A 20,842-nucleotide genomic window follows, 5' to 3' on the forward strand; every position below is an offset into this window, starting at 1 on the left:
TGTATTTAATTGACCCATAATTTTATATTAAATTTATTTCCATTTTATTAAATTTATTTAACCATTAAATAAAAGTACAGACTTATATCCATTTATTTAAAAATAGTGAAACTAATAATCCAAGTAAATTTTATCAAGACACACATCTTCTTGGCAGTCTTCCTCAGAATTACTATGGCCTTATAGAGTTTTCCATGACTCTGTTTTTCTTCTCCATCAACCCATCAAGAGTGGCAAACCTAATTTCATAAATGAATGCCAAATTTCATTAATTCTTGTGACAATAAGTCATGCTAGAGTGGGAATTCTGTGAAATTCTATGGCGGGTATTGGGAAGATCTCAATGTTGAATCGATGAGGAAAATCAAGGAGGGAAATATATCGTTTTATTGGAAACCTAAGGGCAAGCAATGAAAAAGCGTTTTGAAACTTTCTAAATGGATTTCATTTCAGCTCAAATTTGGAAATGGAATGAGGAGAAGTTGGTGCATTGAGAAAGAAACGGTGACGAGGGAAATCTAAAGAATCGTCGAAATGCTTTGATCTCGGTGAGACTTGAAGCTTCAGAATCCAAGCCAAAGGTGAAATTTATATTCTTAATAAATATATTATTAATAAAAATATTTTTAAATATTATAGTTAATAAAAAAATATTTTTATTATATTTTATGAATTTAATTTATATCATTCATTGGTACAAGTATTCCAAACATGTTTATTAACTATATTTTTTTTGACAAAATATTTATTAACTGTATAAACTTGACTCTTCATCTTTTTCATGGGTAATATCAAATATAACGAATAATTTAGTTTGTAATTGTTATTAATTATAAAAGTTAGGGAGTAAATAAGTTTAATTTTTAACATATGGAGACTAAATTTTTATTAGTAACAAAGGTAGGGACTGAATAATAAATTTCATTTTTAAACATTATGGATCTGTGAGCGCAGCTGCAGTGAGCTCCATTTCTCTCAAGTCTCACCGGAAATTAATTACTCTCAGCCAATATCATTCTGCAGTCATTAGTCTACGCCGTTCATATTCTCTCCCTTCTGTCAGCTTCTGCAGCTTGAATTGGGGCGTTTAAGATCGATGAGTGTCACGGATCTTTGGACCCCAATTAAGGACGTCGCCACTTGCTTCTGGGGTTGCACGACAAGCAACATAGAGTATATCCGTGATCTTGAAAAGAATCTTGAATCATTGAGATACTTAGTATATGATCTCAACGGGAAAAATGAAGATGTGGGGGAAGCAATTAAAATAGGGGGTGGGCTGCAGTTGAAGAATAAAAACGAAGTGAAAGCATGGCAACAACGAGCGCAAGACAGAGGAAAAAAGGCGGAAAAAATTCTGGAAAAAGGCGATCTATTGCTGAAGAAGAAACAAGGTTGTTGCTCCAAGCTCTGTCACTGCTTCTTCAAATACAAGCTTGGAGTAACGGTGTCTGAAGAGATAGACGAAGTCAAAGGAGTAATCGACGACCGACGGAATTTTCAACTTGACTTTGTCCTGCCACCGAATGCTTTAGTGGATAAGTTAGATGTGAAGCCAACTGTGGGCTCAGATTCGACCTTTGAGAAGGTGTGGGAGTATATTGAAGACCCAAGTGTGGGAATGATTGCGATATACGGAATGGGAGGTGTCGGCAAGACGACTCTTCTCAAGAAAATTAATAACAAGTTCCTGGATGCTCACCATGGTTTCGATGCAGTGATCTGGGTGGTGGTGTCCGAGAATGAAGGCTTGGGAAAAGTTCAGGAAGCTGTTCGTAGCAAATTAAACATAGTTAATGAACTATGGGAAGGAAAGAATGAAGACAGCAGAGCTGCTTATATACGGCGTATCTTGGAGACGAAAAAGTTTCTTCTGCTATTAGATGATCAGCGCAATCAGTTGGAGCTGTTAAAAGCAGGGGTTCCTCTTCTAGACAACACTGTGGCTGGTTCCAAGGTAGTATTTACCACACGATCAGAAGATGTTATTGGCAAAGTGAAGGATGTATGTGGCAGAACAAAGACCATGAAAAGGATTAAAGTAGAATGCTTGACATCAGAAGATTCCCTGCAGTTGTTTGCAATGAACTTTGATTACGACATCTTTGCCGATGAAGAAGTGGCAAAGCATGCTAAGGATGTTGTGGAAGAGTGCAAAGGTTTGCCGCTTGCTCTCATTACTATCGGAAGAGCCATGGCCAGTAAGAGGGATTCGGAGGCATGGCAGCATGCGGTAACTCAATTGCGGGGTTATCCAACTCAATTTCCAGGTATGAGGCTGGATGTCTTTCCTAAGTTAAGATTCAGCTACGATAATCTGAGTGATGATGTTCATAACAAATGTTTCTTGTATTGTTCTCTGTTCCCGGAGGACTACGAGATCAATAAACGGCAACTAATTAACCTTTGGATAGGCGAAGGGTTCATAAAGGATTTTGGCAACATTCATCAAGCGCGAAATCATGGAGTAGACATTATTGAAAATCTAAAACTTGCCTGTTTATTAGAGAGTTGTGAGTCAAAGGATCACATCAAGATGCATGATGTACTTCGCGACATGGCCTCATGGCTAATTTGTGATGAAGGGGAAAATCAGCAAAAAGTTTTGATGCAACGAGATCCTGAGTGGATTAGAGCTCAAGGTCTTGCGAAATGGAGAAAGGCATTGGCGATATCATTATGGGGTCCCTATTTCAAGGATCTCCAAACTGAAACAGAATTTTCTCGCTGTCAAACTTTAATTGTTCGGGAAACTAAGTTGAGGAAGTTACCAAGAGGGTTCTTCTTTAACGCCTTGCAGGTCTTGGATTTGTCACATAATCAAAACTTGACCGAGTTACCTGTGGAAATCAAGAACTTGATTCGATTGCAACATCTCGATATTTCGTATACTGATATAAAGGAGCTGCCAATTGAGGTCAAGTTCTTGAGCAATCTAAAGATTTTGCTGATGAATGATACAAAGAAACTTGAGCTTCTACCACCGGATGTGATCCCGCATCTCTCATCATTACAAGTTTTCAGTAAGGTTAAATCCCCTTTCTTTAAAGAAGCCGCCTTGCTGGAGGAGTTGAATCGTTTGGAAAAGCTAATTTGCTTGGGTATCACCTTACGTACCATGAATTCCATCAACTATTTGCTGAATAGCCCCGAGTTACAACGCCTCATCTTCTACTTAACAGTCACGGAATGCCATGGTTTGCCCTTGCTTAACATATCTGCAATGCAACATCTAGAGACACTTGAGATAAGGGCATGTCATTCTTTGGAGGAGATAAAAATTTTCCCCGACCAATTAACATTAACAATGCAGGACTGCTTCAGCAACCTCAGTCATGTAGCTTTTCAAGATTGTCCCGTAAAGAATGTGACATGGCTTATATATGCTCGAAGACTTCAAACGCTGGAATTAGATGATTGTCATTCAATTGCTGGAGTAATAGGTGACAGATTCGATTTGACAGAAATTGACGAAACGCAGCCCATATTCTCAAATCTCAAACATTTAAGTCTGAGATATCTACCGATGCTACAGACAATATGTAGTCGAGTCCTGCCCTTTCCACATCTCACAACCATTGAAGTATATGACTGCCCAAATCTACGCAAACTTCCATTTGATTCCAGCAGTGCTAGAAACTGTTTGAAGGAAATACGAGGTGAAGAGTCCTGGTGGAATGGACTGAACTGGGACGATCCCCAACTGAGGAAAGTTTTCACTCCAAAATTTGTGAAGTAACATAAGCTGAGCTTCAATCTCCAGGGTTCTGCAACAATGAGGTGAGAGATTTGGACCTTTTTAGTAGACAAAAGACTTCTTTACTAAAAAATGACATCAAAATTTTCACAGGAATTTCCAAGTCTTTGTAACGATCAATGTAAGAATGAGAATCTTACTTCAATAATCTTTTCATTTTATTATACTGATCAACGGTACTAACTTGCTGTTAATTCCATCAAGCAACCGGTTGAAGAATGAATCCAACAAATTTACTGACTCGTGGCCAAAGTTGGATTAGCGGAAGCTCATCGGCAACCGAAGACTCCAAATAGTTGTATGCTTGGGTTTTCCCACCTATTTTTCATAGTGGAACTTCCCATTCGAATCTTCAGTGATGGGCATTTGTTAATCTTCTACGCGTGCTATTAAGTCTTCTGTTGCATAGAGCTCGGATTTGTAATTTAAATTGTTGGAGCTCCTTTATAACAAAATTTGATCTGAATTCCTTATCAGGAATGAGGTTTGAATATTTTAAATGGTACCTGATATTGCAAGTCAATTTTGCTTAGGCCTAAAGGATGTTGTAACTGTTTGAATTTTTTTTTATCAAAGATCAAAGGTGTATTAAAAAGGCAGATTTACTATTTATTTCTTAAGTATTTTCATAATTAACAAGTCGATTTTTATCTTTTTAGATTTTTTTTTTTCATGTTGATTTTATTTTTTTTGTTAAAAATAAATGAAAAATAAAAAAAAAATTTTAAATTTTATTTTATTTTTAAATAAAATATTTTATTTAATTTTTAAATATTATCATTATTAACGAGTCAATTTTTATATTTTTAAAAATTTATTAAAATTTTATTATTATTTTAAAAATTTATTAAAATATTATTTTTTTTTTTTTTAAAATAATTATATTTTTTCAGATAATTTAATTTTTTATTATATTTTTAACAGTAAAAATAAATGAAAATATTATTTTATTAATAAAAAAAATAAAAATATTTTAATAAATTTTTAAAAATACAGAAACTATAATATTTAAAAGTTAAATAATAAATCTCCTTATTAAAAACAGATTCGTTAGCTTAAAAATAGGCACACAAGACATAAACGAGGCTTCTAGGTCTAAAAGAAAAACAGGCTACACAAGTAAAACCAATACAACCTAAGCCCACAAAAATTCTTAAGCCCAACCTAATCCAATGAAGCCTGAGTTTGCAAAAGGTAGGAAGAACTTAGGCCACTCGCCAATTGGGACAAATCATATACGGTGCACCAGTTTTACAAACCAAAGCCCACCAAACTCCTTAGAGCCACAGAAGCCGAAAAACATTAAGGACCAAAGCCTTGCCTAGCTGTGGAAGAGGAAGCAAATGAGAGTGATCGACAAAGGGAAGACGGCAGGAAAAACTCCAGGATTCTCCATAAACCGAGGATCTTTCCACAGCCAAGATTGATCAATCAATCCAAACACACTAAATTAAAGAAAAACCCTCCCATGAACCACAAATTTACAAGAAACAAAACAAAAAGTTTACACTCAGATGGTAGTGAGTAGCGGATAGTGCCAATGGAAAATAATTAAGTGATTTCAACATCCAATCAACTCAAAGCAAATGGAAATAATGAAAATTGTAATATAATAATAATGAAATATAAATATTTAATAGTTAAATTAACTCATTCTTATGTAAACTCTATTCCATTCACATTGATCTACACACTTTTGCATTCTGAAAACTCTTAATCTAGTAAAACATTAGATCTCCAGGTAGCAACCTGATTGAACATGCCCAGAATACTGCCTAGGTGTCTCCATTTTTGTCCACCTGTACTTGTTTAAATCCAATACATATGCCACGTGGGGTTCACCAAATCCTGCTGAGCCAATCACCAATAACTTGTCTTGCCATTTTGCCAGGTAAGCAACGTTGTCCACGTCGCAAGGAAGCATGTAAACTACTTGCCACGTCGTGCCTTTCAGTGCCACCACATAATCTCCCTGACACATGTATATTCCATCATCGCCACTAGTACATGTTTTAGGACACGTGGTAGATTCTAGAAACTGTTGTATATGATTCCACGTCCACGTCGCGAGATCTAACACCTCAGCATCTCTCTCAAATCTACCTTGCTTTTCAGTAGAGTATCCTCCAATGACGTGGAGCTTGCCACCATGGAAAATCGCCTTGCATTCGTCGCGTTCTCTTGCCATGTCAGGCAATTGAATCCATTCATCTTTTGCCACGTCATACGCCATTGCAGATCTTAGTGCATTTTTGTCACTATCATGTCCACCAGCGACATACACCATCCGATCAGAATCAGATGCGCATCCGAAAAAAGATCGCCGAACACCTGGCATATCAGACCCACGACGCCAAGTAGCGGAAACAAAATCGAAAACAAAAACTGAACCGGACACTTCCCAAGTCGCTGGATCCAGCCCACCCAAAACCACAATATCCGACCCAACACTCACAACCTGGCAAAACAACGGCAAGCCATCGGAAAACTCAGGAATCGGAGGCAATTCACACCGATCACCAGTATCCACCTCAAGAAGAGTGAGGCGGTGAACCGGGATAAGCGGATATTTTACAAACTTGAAAACTTCATTTGGGTCAACTCGAGCTTGAGCCATAACGACAAGCTTCTGACTAGTAGACGTATCTTTCCTGCGCCGGTAAAATTCCGGCGACTCGAGCTGAGTCCTCCAGCCTTTAGAGACAGATAAGACGGTGGAGAACTGCCTGTACATGAGACGAACAAGACATTCACGAGCGACATCATCAGGGAGACCAGGAATCAGCTCCATGAGAACAGAGAAGAAGAAGAAGAGAAGGATTTATGGAAGGCAGAGATTTGAGGGGTTTTGTTTATATAGAGAAAAGTTGCTGCCTTGCCGTTATTGAAGATGAGAACGAGTTTTTGTTAATAATAGAGTTCTGGAAACCAAGGGCTACTGATCCAGTAAGGACAGGCCTATGGACCATAGGAAACAGCCTGTTGTTGGTTTCCACTTGCATTTTATATTATATATCACACGGCTTATTTTTATATTATGTCTTTTACATTATAATTCTCAATCATGGAAGGTTCTAAGATAAAAATAATAAATAAAATTCATTAAAAAATAATATATGAGTTTCGGATTCTTTGGCTGCAAATTAATTTGAGAGTATTTTATTATCATGCAATTCACTAAAATATAAATTAAATTTATTTTAATTTCTATGATTTACCTAGTCAGGTGCGAAATGTCAAAATCAAGGAATGCCAAGCGTTATTAACAAATTCAATAACGGAAATTTTTGATAGTTACTTGGTTTAGAATTAAAATATTATTTTTTTTAATTGATATTATTTTTTTTTTAATTGAGAATTGAAAATTTATGATGGAAGGAGTAGAATTTTAGATTTTTTAAATTTATTTAAATATATTTGTTATTAGATTAAATGTGGATGCAGAATTAAAATATTATTTAAAATTAAAAAATATATATATATATATATATTATTTGAAATATAGTAAAATTAATATAATATTTTAATCTTTAATTAATTGACCTTACAAATAGATTTATAAGTGAAAGAATTTTCCATTTCATTACAGTATTTGGCGGTTCATAATTATCATGTGCAATGCCGCTTAATCTGTTTACACGTGTCAAATCCTGAGCCTTAGATAATGTCTCTGCTTTTTTCTTTTTATACGGATATTTCTGCATTATTTTATCGTTATGTGCTTTTTTTTTTTAATTTGATATTTTATGCCTTCCGATAAATTGGCAAATGGCAACCGCGAGATGACATAATTAAAAAAAAAAAAAAGGTGTTATCATCTAAAATTGTCAATGCATCTTAATTTAAGACATATCATGAATCTGATGACAGAGCTGTAAAATTAAGATATGATTGGTGTATCACGTGATTTCAGAGAGAAGTTAATTTAAGCTACTTTAATTATTCATGATATGTTTAGTGCTTCTAATTCTTTATATGATATCTTGTATTCTTTCATGTTTTTGTCATAAGTTTGGCGTTTTTGGTGGCATGCTGATTATAAATTAGGTTTAACCTAATTTATTAAATTTTTCTTCAATTTGGATAAAATTATTTTATTTTCAAAAAATCACATATCATGAAAAAATTAAAAGGTAATAAACAAATTAATGACATAAAAAATAAGGAATTTTAATTTTATAAAATGATCACAATACTAGTATTTTACTCTTTTTATTTTCTTTTACTTAGCAGGTGAAAATTTTGAAATAAAATTTTTATAATTTTGTGTCGCTGGAAGGAGTCGGCAACTTTTACAAGTATCTTAATGAACTTTTCTCTCTTTCTTTTTTTTTTTTTTTAAAATAAATAAATGGAAGTCAACTATGTACTGAAAACATGAACCTGGTTTCCGGAAAATAAAGTAAAAATAAAAAGAAAAGGCAAACATGAACATGAACCTGGAAGTTCGGGCTGCATTATATGTATAGAGGGAGACGCGTAATGCTTATAATTATTTTTATGTATATATCCTCTATTTTATAATTTTTACATTTTATTTTTTTTAGAAATATAATTTTTTAATTATATTTATTTTAAATATATTAAATTTTATTATAATTAGATTGCATTTCTTAAAATTAGGTATGATTAAATATTGTAATTATTAGAAAAAAAGGTATTATATTACTGGATATTATGAATATAATATTAATAATTTTTAAATTAATAAGTAGTAATTAAAAGAAATTCAAAAAGTGCAAATTATTTATTAGAAAAAACGTAAGCATAATTCTTAAATAGATGGGGAAGTATCGCATAAAGGCAATTAATTATGGGTTGGAAGACCTAACAATAAAGGCCAAATGGGCAAAGGTGAGGGATTTGATTCTCTCCACCGCCACACTATTGATGGTCATACGTAGCTTCATTTATGAATTGTAGCTTTCAAGTTAATGAAGTTATTATATTTATTTATTTTTAAAATATATTTTTACTCTACGGTCTTTTTATAAAATAATATGTATTATATAAATTTCAAATTGAAAATTTTCTCAAAATCCATCAAGAGTTACAAGTGTCAATTTAATAATATTTTCCATGCACATGCTAATCCACTTTTATAAATCTCACAAAAATATTATTTTTAAAAATTTTTTATAAGCATTAAATTTAAAATGTTGTCTTGTCAGCTCATAAATTCAAAATAACGTCGTGCAATAAAACGTTCCATGCATTTGAAAAAGTTGATTAATGGAAAACGACATCGTATAGCTGCTCGATAATTCAAATTCGAATTCAGGATAACGCGAATTCAGGATAACGTGGTAGGTCGGACTGCATGACAATTCAAATTCAGATCCAGGAGAACATGGTAGGTCGGACTGCACGTGAGTCCAAAACTGAAAAAAGGAAACCAGTCAAATGACAGTATATGATGAGAAACAGATCGATTCATTTCTTTCGTAATTTTTTTTGCATGTGCACCAAAAAAAATAAAATGACCGCTTGACTTAAGTGAAAAAATTGATATTTCTACTACGGATTTATCTGACATAAATAAATGCCACTGTAGCAGCAGAAGAACTGTGAGACGTTAATAGCAAGTAAAGAAAAGGAAATAAAAGAGAGAGGTCTTTCTAAGGATTAATTTTTTTTTAATTATTGTAAATTTTATTATTTTTAAATTTTTGAACATTATTATTTATATAAAATAAATATAAAATTATTTTAATTTTAATTAAATTTATTTATCAAAATAGTTAATAATATTAAAATAATTAAAATTGAGCGGAAAAATAAAATCAAACAATCTTTAGATCTGACTCAAAACTGTGGCCGGTTGGTTCAAACGACAGCGCCAAATGTGTAATTTTGATAAAATTCCATATATTTTTTTTCAAAAAAATTAAAAATTTGTATAATTTTGACAAAAACAAAGACTTCCCATAAAAGAACAACTTGGAAAAAAAAAGTAGCGGTGGAAATATTTTCAATCACAATAATATATTTTTAAAAAAATTCCTAAATCAATGCAAGTAAAACATTTAGAATGGAAGCTTTCTTCTAAAATGGAAGCTTTCAACCTCATCAAGGTTTTCTTCTGGGAAAACAATTATACATTCGAATTAAATTAAATTAAAATTATAATTAAATTTGAATTAAATATGAGCTTTTACCCTTTAAAATATATATATATATAAAGTTAAAATATTAAATTTATTCTTGAAATATACAATAGAGTAAAAATATTAAATTTTATTTTTAATTTAAATAAAGATATAATAACACATCTTTAAATGTGTTTGCTCACAGAAACATAAGTAGACACTTAAATTTAAAGTATTATTATTAGAACTATCATTCTGTTTTTAAAAATGATATTAAATTAAAAATAAAATTAATTATTTTTATTTAATAATAAATATTTTTAAAAAAATTATTTTCTAATAGCATATAAAATAATTAAAAAGAAAACATTTTGAACCCTATAATTCAATGTTCAAACTTCAATTTTTGTCCTAAAAGACTATACTTTGGTTTAACACTATTCTTCAAGTATTCCCATAATGGAAATGTTAGAAATTTAGCCCTCACCACTGTTTTCCTTTAGAAATTTCGAGTTTATTAAATAAGTTTCCAAGCATTTCCGTTGGCTATTAATGGATATGGAAGCCAAAAGATCAAACGATGGTATAAGCACTTAGCTAAGCATTGTCATGACATCGTCGTCAATCAAGCGCATGAGAGGGGAGACGAGAGGATCAGCTTAGACATGGAATGGACAAATTCAACTCATATGGTTGCTTCTTCATCAAGGATTCAAGATGCCATTAATTAAAATTTTCAAATAATGAAAATTTCAAGTATTTTGCATTAATTTATATTTATATTTAAAATTTAAAATTGTAATGATTACAGCCAAAATAAAATTTTAAAAATTCACTGTAAATTATAAAATAATCTCTAAAATTTTATTTGACTAATAAAATATTCTTTAAAATATATTTTTTCATTTTGTCAATATTCTTCTTTTATGTTAATCTTAATATTTTTATCTCTCATTTCTATTTTTACATACATATCATATATCAGTGGAAATTTAAAACATAAAAAAATTAATACGAAGTAAAGTAAACTTTTTCATGTATAAAAAAATTGCACATAATTTCTAATATTAAATATAAATATTTTAATACATAATATTTATGTGTTATATTTTATATAATAGGAATTCATTTATAGTAAATATTTATTATTATATATGATAATATAAAATATTTACTTTTAATATAAAATTTAAGTTGAGGAACTATACATTTTTTTTATATTAAACTTTAAAGATTACATCAACTTTTTCAATTTGTGACAAATTGAAAAATTATGATTTTATTATTTAAAATTTAAAGTATAAATGTAAATTAATAAAAACATTTAAATTTTATTGTCCAATAAATCTTCTAATTAAATTGCCACTCTGAAGAATTGTAGAGGCATTTTCACTTCATAAGATAGATAAAGATGACGTAATCTTATAAATTTCTCATATGAATAATTCAATGAATGTAGTACACTAAAAAGTTGTGCAGTTGTTTTATAGTCTTGAATTACATCCATGAACCTTGAACAATTGCAAGAGATACCTATCATATTTTGAACACTGCTGCACTGAATCCTTTCAAAGAGGTAAGAAACTAATAATATCGACAGTCATGGCCCAAGTCAAGTTATTCTTTATTTTGTTTATCGTTTAAAAATTATTTTAATTATATTCTATTGTTGTTTGTACTTTAAAAATTAACATAATTATCACGTCACTCACTGTATTAATATCATGTCAATATGTTATATCAGGATAAAATAGATAATAATTTAAAAGTTTAAGATAGAATTATAGTAAAATTAAAAGTATAGAATTTTTTTGATAATTATTTATTTTATTAATTTTTTAAAATTTATTTTAAATATTAATATAATTTAAAAAAATTGATAAATTAGTATTATACTTTAAAATTAAAAAATAATTTTAAAAAATATTTAAAAAGAATATTTTATTATTTTTAATATTTTTAAATTGAGTCATGTTAAATATTATTTTAATTTATTTTTTAATACTTCATAACTAATATATTTAATAAAATTATTTTTTTAACGATAATTTTAAAAATAATATTAAATAGTAAACATATTACACAGATTTAATAAAATACTCAAAATAAAATTAAGATAGATTATTATTATTATTATTATAAAATTATTGATAAAAATTAAAAAATTAAATAATAATAATAATTTCATAAATTTTTAACTATATAAATAAGTGTATTTAGCCAAATATTTAAAAAATATAATTTAATTAATAAAAAATATAAAGTGAAATTTACAATGAAAATAAAATGCAGAATTTTTTAATGATTAATTAATATCGATAAACATTTAATTAAATATTAAAAAGAATATAATTTAATTAATAAAAAAATAAAAATATAAAATTTATTTAACTACTAATTCTAAATTTTATTAATACGACGTGCTAACGTAGCCTTCATAATATGATAATTTTTTTAATTTTTTAAGGATATAAATAATAATATTAAAATAATTTTAAAAATATAAGTTTTAATTGATAAAAAATATATAAAATATAATTATAATAAAATTAAAAATACAGATTTTTCTCATTAACTTATTTAATAATATTTTTAATTAATATTTTTATTTAAATAAAATTTATTATATTTATTATCACAAAATTTTTTAATTTTCTATTATTATTATTATTAATATGTGACTTTTTAATTTCTTATAATTTTTATAATAATATATTAAGTATAATAAAATAAAAATTTTAACATATATATTTTATTTTTATTTTTAATAATAAGTTTATAAAAAAATTATAATTAATATTATTAATTAATTGATACTACTTGTTTTCAATCTCTTATGTGAATAATAACAAATATATGAGAGATTACTAAGTGTATAATTAATCCTATATAATTATGTCATATAATATAAATTTATAATTTTTTTATATTTATAATTTTATTTTTATATAAAATCATAATTAATATATATATTAAATATAATTTATTAGTTTTTATTATCATGATTAATATAATTTTTTATTTTTGATTTTTTAATATAATAAATATAATTTATTAGATATTTTTAATATAATATGTTATTAATATTATAATAAAAATTTTATTATATTTTATTGTTAAAAAATATTATATTTTTTTATTTTAATAATAAATATAATATTAAAAATTTTATTAATTCAAATAATTTATAAAAAAATAAATAAATATAATAATTAAAGTATAATAAAAGTTAAAATAGTGTCTATAATACCTTAAATCTAGTGTTACAAACTTTGAATAATTAAGTTATTAAATCTAAATTATTATAATTTATTATATTAATAATTATAATAATTTTAATCTTTTTATTTTTTATAAAAATGTAATTTTTATATAAAACGTACGACCATAATTTCTTTTATTTCTTTTATTTTTAATTAGTTCATATTTTAAAATTTTCTTTATCATTCTCTTTGTATCATGGGATGCGTTGCTGTGCAATTCTTATTAGTCAATTAAATCATCTGAAATTGGATGAAAATTATTCAAATATTAGAGATTTTTTATTCAAGTGATTTACTCATAAATATCAAAATCATCACTATAAACTTTCCCCAAATTCTAGATGCAAAAATTTACCGCACTTTAGAGAACAGAATTTCTTCTTTTAAACTTTTAATTTATGTTTAATCAAAAAATAAACCTTTCTTTTTCTTTGAATTTTATTCATTATATTTAATGATACAACGAACGGCTCTTACTCAGGGAATCTTATCATGCTACGGCTATCCACCATTATTCAAATTTAATAAATTTTAAATTTCTAAAAATATAATTTTTTGAATGAAATATGTTATTGAATATTAATAATATATTATAATAAATACTAAAATTTTTAATTTTTTTATACAATTAAATTTATTAATGCATGATATTGTACTTATTAACCTTTGAAATTTTTAAATTTTTTACTCTAAAATTAAAAATTATACATATTAGTTAAAATTTTAATTCTCATATATAATTATTTTCTTATTTTATATAGTAATAAAATGCATATAAAAGACAAACCAATAATTTAGATATATAACCATCTCATCTGATATCTTGACTAGATCAAGATTTCATTGCTTCAAATTGCAATTACAAAATTACTACTATGGCAAATTCATATGGGTCTATAAATCTGCATATCTAATCTGTCAGATCATGAAGAACAATAAAGCTACAAATAAAAATGAAATTTTAATGTCAAATACATGAGAAATTCGTTACAGAACAACTTGCACACAAATTCAGCTATTTATGGTCCAAAAGTCTTCTGAAAGCTAATATGCTTAGAAAATAGAGCATAACACACGATCATATGAACATATTAGTACTTCAACAAGATGAAGATGGAAAAAAAAAAAAAAAGAGAGAGAAAAAAGAAACTTCAATCAGATAAATATCAATTGACGACATCTCCCAGAAGGCTGGTGATCTCAGGCATTCTGCAATTTCAGACACCCATATATTGACCATGAAAAAATGCAATGACCAGCCAAATGATAGAGAATAGAACCATTAGATTTCACTAATTAAAAAGTTTAATTTATATGCAAGAAGGAAGAAAATTTAACCAATACTCACCATTTCCGCATACATCTGCTCTATGGTGGCATTGAGGCTGCTCTCCACACGCCTTCTCTTATCACCAGGAAATTCTGTCAGTACCCTCTCCAGATTTGGTGTGCACAAAATTCCATGGGAGAAAATTCTCAGCTTTGGGCATCTTGCCAGAATCACTTTTTTCAAAGATGGGAAGTTGAAAGTGTGGCCAGCTGAACAGAAGCTTGTGAGGTTCCGTAAACCAACAAGCGCCACAGTTTTCAATTTGCTGAAAACAATCTCATCACATGTCTCCTCTTGTTCTTCTGCTACTATCTCCGTCAACATGGCACATTCCTCAACCCGCAACTTTTCAAGGTTCACCATGGTTTTGGCCACTGACGATGTTACCAATTTCCTTAATTCGTTGCAGTGACATACTTCTAGATACGTTAGATTGTGAAAAGAAGCGGAGGATGATACCAAATTAACTAAATTTTCACAAAACTGAACTCTCAGAATTTCAACGTTTTGAAGCAATTGAGAGTCTTGCTTCCATATATTCTTCAGATCAAATAGCCTATTTAACTCCAAGTATCTTACCCGCGGGAGTTCCTCGGCAGCCACATCGATTCCTTCACACAGGAACAGCTCTTTAACCGAAGAATCGCTCAACACAATTTTCTCAAGATTTTGTAATCTTCCAAGGAAACCAAACAGAGAAACAGGTAATTCTTCCTCAAACGACCTAAGCTCAAGAAGTTTTAGCATGTAAAAGAACTTCTTCGGTAATTGCCATTCCAATATCATCATCATGTCCTTTCCATCAATACTCAATTCCTCCAAATTTGGGAAAACCTGGAAAATAATCAAGCATAAGCTCATTGCACTTCATCTCAAATATATCTTAATTTGTAATTTAATCAAATTAAGAAATATTTTATTATAATTTAGATGATGTAATTGTTTTAAACTATGGATAAAGGGGAAGAGTATACCTTAGCAGCCACAAAAAGAGATTGCTGAATTGGGATGTCTTCTTGGGAACTCGCATCTTCTAAGCTGAACTTCATCACCTTGTCACAACCAAAAAACTTCAGGTATTTAAGCACTGGCCACTCCAGAGTATGCATCCCTCCATAGAAACTCCTCAAATTTGGTAGATTTTGAAGTTCTGAGGAGGTTAATCGAGGGAACACAAAACGAGGGATTTCTCCCATGTCTCCTTCCTCTGCAACAATCTCTTCCACCCCACAAGAGCGTATTGCAAGCTCTTTCAGCAAGGGGAGACGCCTAGCTATGCTGGCTGGAAAGAGATGTTTCAGAACTTGACAGTGTGAAACATGTATCAAATGAATATTATCGAAATTGAAAATTCCTCGCGGGTCATTGCTCCAGATAGTCCTTAAATTGTGTAGCCCACTTAGATACAACTCTGTCAATTGAAACTCTGCTTCCTCATTTATTCCTTCACCATTGAACTGCTGGAGTTGGTATATCTCTTCTAGACAACAACAATCAATTACGCCAAGCTTCTCTAAACTACGGAATGCTAACAAGGCATTGAATGGGAAAAGAATCCGTAGATTTTCACAATATTTAATTCGTACGCTTTTTAGTTTTGGAAACGAGTCTGGAGCAAGTTGGCTGGGCCATATGTTCTCCACGTGACTGATGTGGGAGAGTTCCATCTCTTCCAAGTTGGGGAACACAACCTGCAATGCCAATAAAAATAAGCCATTTCCTGGTAAATATAAAACATTAAGTGGGAAGTTGAGTGGGGGAAGCTGAAAGGAAAATCTGAAGAAGAGAGGAAGAAAATGAAGGAAAGAAACATCAGATGCGATGAATCAGAAAATTCACCTTTTCATTAAAGAATGATCGAGTTTTGGAGCGGTGGCTCTCCTCTAGTTTTGCTTCGTCGGTGGCTTTGTTGTTTGCACTTGAATTAGAGATGAGTGTTTCCATGGCAGGGCACTTCTTTATCAACAGGTTTCTCAGAGAAGGGCATTCAATTAAGTCACAAGCATTGCAGAAACTGGAGACATTTGGGAGATTCTTGAGCTTCAGGACTTCCAGATCTGTGAAGAGCAATCTAGTCTTCCCTGGTTCTTCTGCAAATTCGTCTGTTGCTATTATTTCGTTCATGAGCTCACAATCACTTATCTCAAGTTTTTTCAGTCGTGGAGCACATTTAGCCATTGAAAATGTGAAAACGTACTTCAAGTTGTGGCAACCGTGCACAATCAAGCTTGTCAAGTGTGAAGATGCTGTGGGAAACTGGCTGTGGCTGTGCCATATTCTTTCACAGGGAATCGAGGATACTTTCAACTCCTCTAAGTTGGGAACCTGTCCATAAAATGCTTCATTTAATTATTACAAATAAATACTGAAATACAATTTATATGAAAGAGTTCAGTGCATGAACATACCATAAAAGTGAATAGCGGAGGTGGAATACTAAGTTCATCCTCCTCGACAATATCCTTGAACCCTGAATGAACTGTTGAAGGCACCTTCGCTATGGAGCAAAAGCTTCTGAGAGTTGGTAGACCTTTTAGTGCCAAGGAGCGAAATTGACTGAACTCAACTGCTTCATATTCTACATTGCTGCTGTGTGCATCTTCGTCAGCAACAATCTCCTCCATGTTTTTGCAATTAGTTACTTCCATTTCCTGAAGTTGTAAAAGGCCTCTAATAATATTAAATGCGAAAAGATTCTTCAATTTATGGCAGCTCTTGATTTTTAAACTTCTTAGTTTGCTAAAAGAACTTGCTGCAAGCTCGCCATGACAGATTTTCTTCAGGTTCACCAAATTTTCGACGGACAAAGACTGCAGGATGGGAAAGGCAGCATACGAGACCCACTTTACTGAATCAACGACGTGTTTAACTTCAGAATTATTCTGGACATGGAGATGCTTTAATTGTGGAAATCCTTCTATGTTTAGATCATACAATAGGGACTTAATCCCCTTGATTTCATCTAAATATAGATCTTCCGTTCTATTCAGCAACATTTTAAGCCCATGCTCCAAATGAATGCTCGTATTGAGCTTAAGCTTCAGCAGTCTTAAGACTTCATAGTTTCCAATATCCCAGTCCCATTCACCTCCTATTAATATCCTAAACCTTTCCAGCCTCTCAGAGAACAAGTCTTTTGGTATTGTATTGGCATCTTGGATATGTATTTCCAAAGCTGTTAGGTGAGGCAACGACTTCACCTCTGCAAGACTTGCATTTCCTCGATCGCTGAGCCCTTCAATCTCCCACCCATTAAAGCTATTGCCCACATATAATTCTTCCAATCTAACCATCCATGATATGACGTTTGCTGGAATCACTTTGAGTTTGGAACAATGGCTTAAGTCTAGCAACTTTAGCCTATTCAGTTGCGCCATTTCTCGTGGCAACTCAACAATATCAGAACCCACAAAGGTAAGAATTTCTAGATTCTTCAACTCTCCAATGATGCATACATCAAGCAAAATGCAATGATCCAAACGCAAGGTTCGAAGGTTTGTTAAGAAAACAAGCGATGCAGGTAGGTGCGAGAAACTAATTCCAGAGAAATCCAACACCCGTAGTTTTTGAATTCTTTCGAAGAAAAAATCAGGGATACTCAAAGAAAGATCTTTTGCGTGAAGCAAAAGAAACTCAAGCTTCGGACATTCTAACTTTTCAGGAAGTTCAAGCCTATCACAGGAACGCAGAGAAATTCCTGTGCAGCTTTTGAGAGTATCTTCTGGCCATTCCACCGGTCGACTCTCACTCCTGACCATGAACACCTGCCCGTTTTTGGATGCAATCGAGGCAGCGACATCTTGAAGAACGTCCTGCATTGTCACGAACCCATTCGTTGTCCCGTCTAGCAACAAGCAACTTGCTTTGAGGTCACTGATCAATTTGTGCAATCTGTTTCTTGCAGCATCAATTGTATGTGTGTTTTTTAACAAACCCAGACCAATACTGTACTTCAACAAGTCTGGGATCCAAATATTTTTCTGTCTAAGCAGACTGCAGAGCAAGAAAACTGACTTCACTTCATCTCCATCCAAACAATGATAACTCAACTCCACAGCACGGTATACAGAATGATAAATTTCTGGTTCCTCAACTCTAGACAGCTTCTCTGCAGCATCCTTCCAAGCATACAAATCTTTATCTCTCAAAGATCTTGCAATTGCGACAATTAAAAGGGGCAAACCTGCACACCTTTTTACCACTTCAGTTGCTATAGGTTGCAATTCCAAATCTTTATTTACATCACCCACCATCGTCTCGAATAAACGCATTGCCTCTTCTTCCGGTAGGACTTCAAGCGCGAAGTTTATATCTGCACCCATTCTACGGAGTACATCTCGATTTCTTGTAGTCAGTAATATCTTGCATCCCTTGTGATTAGGAATTCCTAGCTCCTCAAAGTTAATTGGCTGCCAAATATCATCCAAAACTAAAAGGATCTTCGTCTCCCTCTTTATGCGCAAGCTTAGTCGGGCTGCTCTACCTAATAGAGTCATCTCATCAAATTTCAGGCCGAGCCCGTCAGCAATCTGAGCTTGGATTCTTCGGTAGTCTGCTTCTGGAGACACAACAGCCATAACTGCAACATCAAATTGGCCGCATTCCAAAGCTTGTCTGCAGACCTCCTTCGCTAGGGTGGTCTTACCCACCCCTCCCATTCCATAAACCCCAATCAAGTTAATGTTAGGGTCTGCAAGTGAACCCATGACTCCTTCCAAAATTATCTTTCTTGAAGGTAAGGAGTTGCTACCATCCGAAGATGTAGCAAGTGATAATTGCAGAGGAGCACGGTACGAAATTTTCTCAAATTGTCCTTCATCAAGCAGCTTAACAATAGCAAAGATCTTCTTCTCTGCTCTCTTGTTAAACTGGTAGCGCTTCATCAAATTTGGACACAGACCAATGAAACACCTCTTTGCTTGATTTTCATCGGCAATAAATTTTTCTGTCTCTAAAGCGGTTTCTTTTGCAGAAGTCATCCACTTTATGACACCCATTAGGATATCTTCCCCATTCCATGTAGCTTCATCAATGGAATGATGCACCCTCTCCATTGAATATCGCAGTTTCTCATAATGCAACTCGAGATCTTCAACCTTGCTCTTGTAATTGAGGACGTAACCTATGCGCCTTTTGATTGGGACGACTGTGTACTCCACAACAGCGGAAACACTACTAACAATGTACTCGAGACCCATTTCGTGATGACGATTAAAAGCAAGGAATGACAATAACAGCAAACGGAATCGGATAAAATTAATCAACGACGAAAGTTGTCAGAGAGAAAAACCGGAGAACATGGTGATGGCAAGATTGAGTTTGGCGAAAAATATGGACGGAGCTTTCAAACGCGTTGACTGGGAGCAGACCGACGTACCCCCCTCTTTCTTCTTCGAGATTTACTATTTAGTTTGCGATTATTATAATAATTCAATTCCTATATCTTTTAAAATTTATAAAATATTTTTTTTTTTTTTAACATCAATAAAATAATTTTTATTATTTATATAATTAAAAATATAATAAAATATCAAATTATTTTTCTTCTTTTTATTTTTAATTTTTTTTAATTATATTTTTTATTTTTAATTTTTTTCTACACGTTTTCTTTTTTTTTTTTTAAATTATTTTAATGACGAAAAAAGAAAAAAAAATTCTAATAAATTTAAAAAAAATAATAATTTAATAAATTTCTAAAAATATAAAAATTAATTTATTAATAATAATAATATTTAGACATTAAATAAAAAATTTTATTTAATGGTAAAATTAAATTTTAAAATTTTTTTCTCTCATTTTTTATTTATTTTAAAAAAAATTATTTTATTGATAAAAAAATAAAAATATTTTAATAAATTTTTAAAAATATAAAAATTAATTTATTAATAATAAAAATACTTGAAAACTAAATAATAAATCTTCCAATCTTTTTTTAATTCGAATTACTATCAAACTTCTGCATTATATTTTAAATAATTAAGCTTTTACTTCAATTTAAATTTAATTTGGCCTTCATATATTTGCCAAAAACAATTTGTATTTAAAATATTTTTTATAAAAAATATTTTATAATAAAATAATTTATTTTTATTATCTTATTTAAAAAATGAAAAATATTAATAAATTTGTATATAGTGATGTTAATTAAATTTTCAAAATATATAGTAAAATGACTCTCTTTTCTTTTTCATAAAATTGACATAATTTTTTGACAAAAGAAAATGTTCAGGCAACGATTTCTCTGATTATATCAAACATTTGAAAATGTAAAAACATTTTATTAGAAATCATTTTATGCAAAAGGAACAGAGCTTACTTTGATTAATTGAAATACATTTATATGATTAAATTATTATAAAAAAATAAAAAAAAATGAATCTATCGAATACATTATTAAAAAAAT

The 20,842-nt window shown here is 30.7% G+C and overlaps 3 protein-coding genes across 8 annotated transcripts; 1 reads left to right on the forward strand and 2 right to left on the reverse strand.

Annotated features, from left to right (window-relative positions):
- The first annotated feature begins 929 nt into the window (after positions 1-929).
- On the forward strand, positions 930-4,262 carry LOC110603691 (probable disease resistance protein At1g61300). 6 transcript variants are annotated; one of them, XR_002486167.2, is made up of 3 exons: positions 930-3,780; positions 3,851-3,878; positions 3,962-4,262. XR_002486167.2 is itself a non-coding variant. In XM_021741528.2 (2 exons), the coding sequence occupies exon 1, from the start codon at positions 1,097-1,099 to the stop codon at positions 3,737-3,739; it is 2,643 nt and encodes an 880-aa protein (XP_021597220.1). In that variant the 5' UTR covers positions 930-1,096; the 3' UTR covers positions 3,740-3,781; positions 3,936-4,262. The 6 variants fall into 6 exon arrangements, 4 of the variants coding, with proteins under 4 accessions (XP_021597220.1, XP_021597219.1, XP_021597221.1 ...); XR_002486166.2 differs by having other exon boundaries at positions 930-3,878; XM_021741528.2 differs by lacking the exon at positions 3,851-3,878 and having other exon boundaries at positions 930-3,781; positions 3,936-4,262.
- Positions 4,263-5,344: 1,082 nt separating this feature from the next.
- On the reverse strand, positions 5,345-6,571 carry LOC110603193 (F-box/kelch-repeat protein At1g15670). Its single transcript, XM_021740894.2, has one exon. It carries the CDS (start codon positions 6,546-6,548, stop codon positions 5,487-5,489), a length of 1,062 nt encoding a protein of 353 aa, XP_021596586.1. The 5' UTR covers positions 6,549-6,571; the 3' UTR covers positions 5,345-5,486.
- A 7,738-nt stretch (positions 6,572-14,309) lies between these two features.
- Positions 14,310-19,637, reverse strand: LOC110603361 (disease resistance protein At4g27190-like). Its single transcript, XM_021741067.2, has 5 exons — positions 16,848-19,637; positions 16,279-16,764; positions 15,414-16,130; positions 14,458-15,273; positions 14,310-14,318 (listed from the first exon to the last, which is right to left on the reverse strand). The coding sequence occupies exons 1-5, from the start codon at positions 19,635-19,637 to the stop codon at positions 14,310-14,312; spliced, it is 4,818 nt and encodes a 1,605-aa protein (XP_021596759.2).
- Positions 19,638-20,842: the final 1,205 nt, after the last annotated feature.

Source organism: Manihot esculenta, chromosome 11, assembly GCF_001659605.2.
Source record: "Manihot esculenta cultivar AM560-2 chromosome 11, M.esculenta_v8, whole genome shotgun sequence".
NCBI classification, from domain to species: domain Eukaryota; kingdom Viridiplantae; phylum Streptophyta; class Magnoliopsida; order Malpighiales; family Euphorbiaceae; genus Manihot; species Manihot esculenta.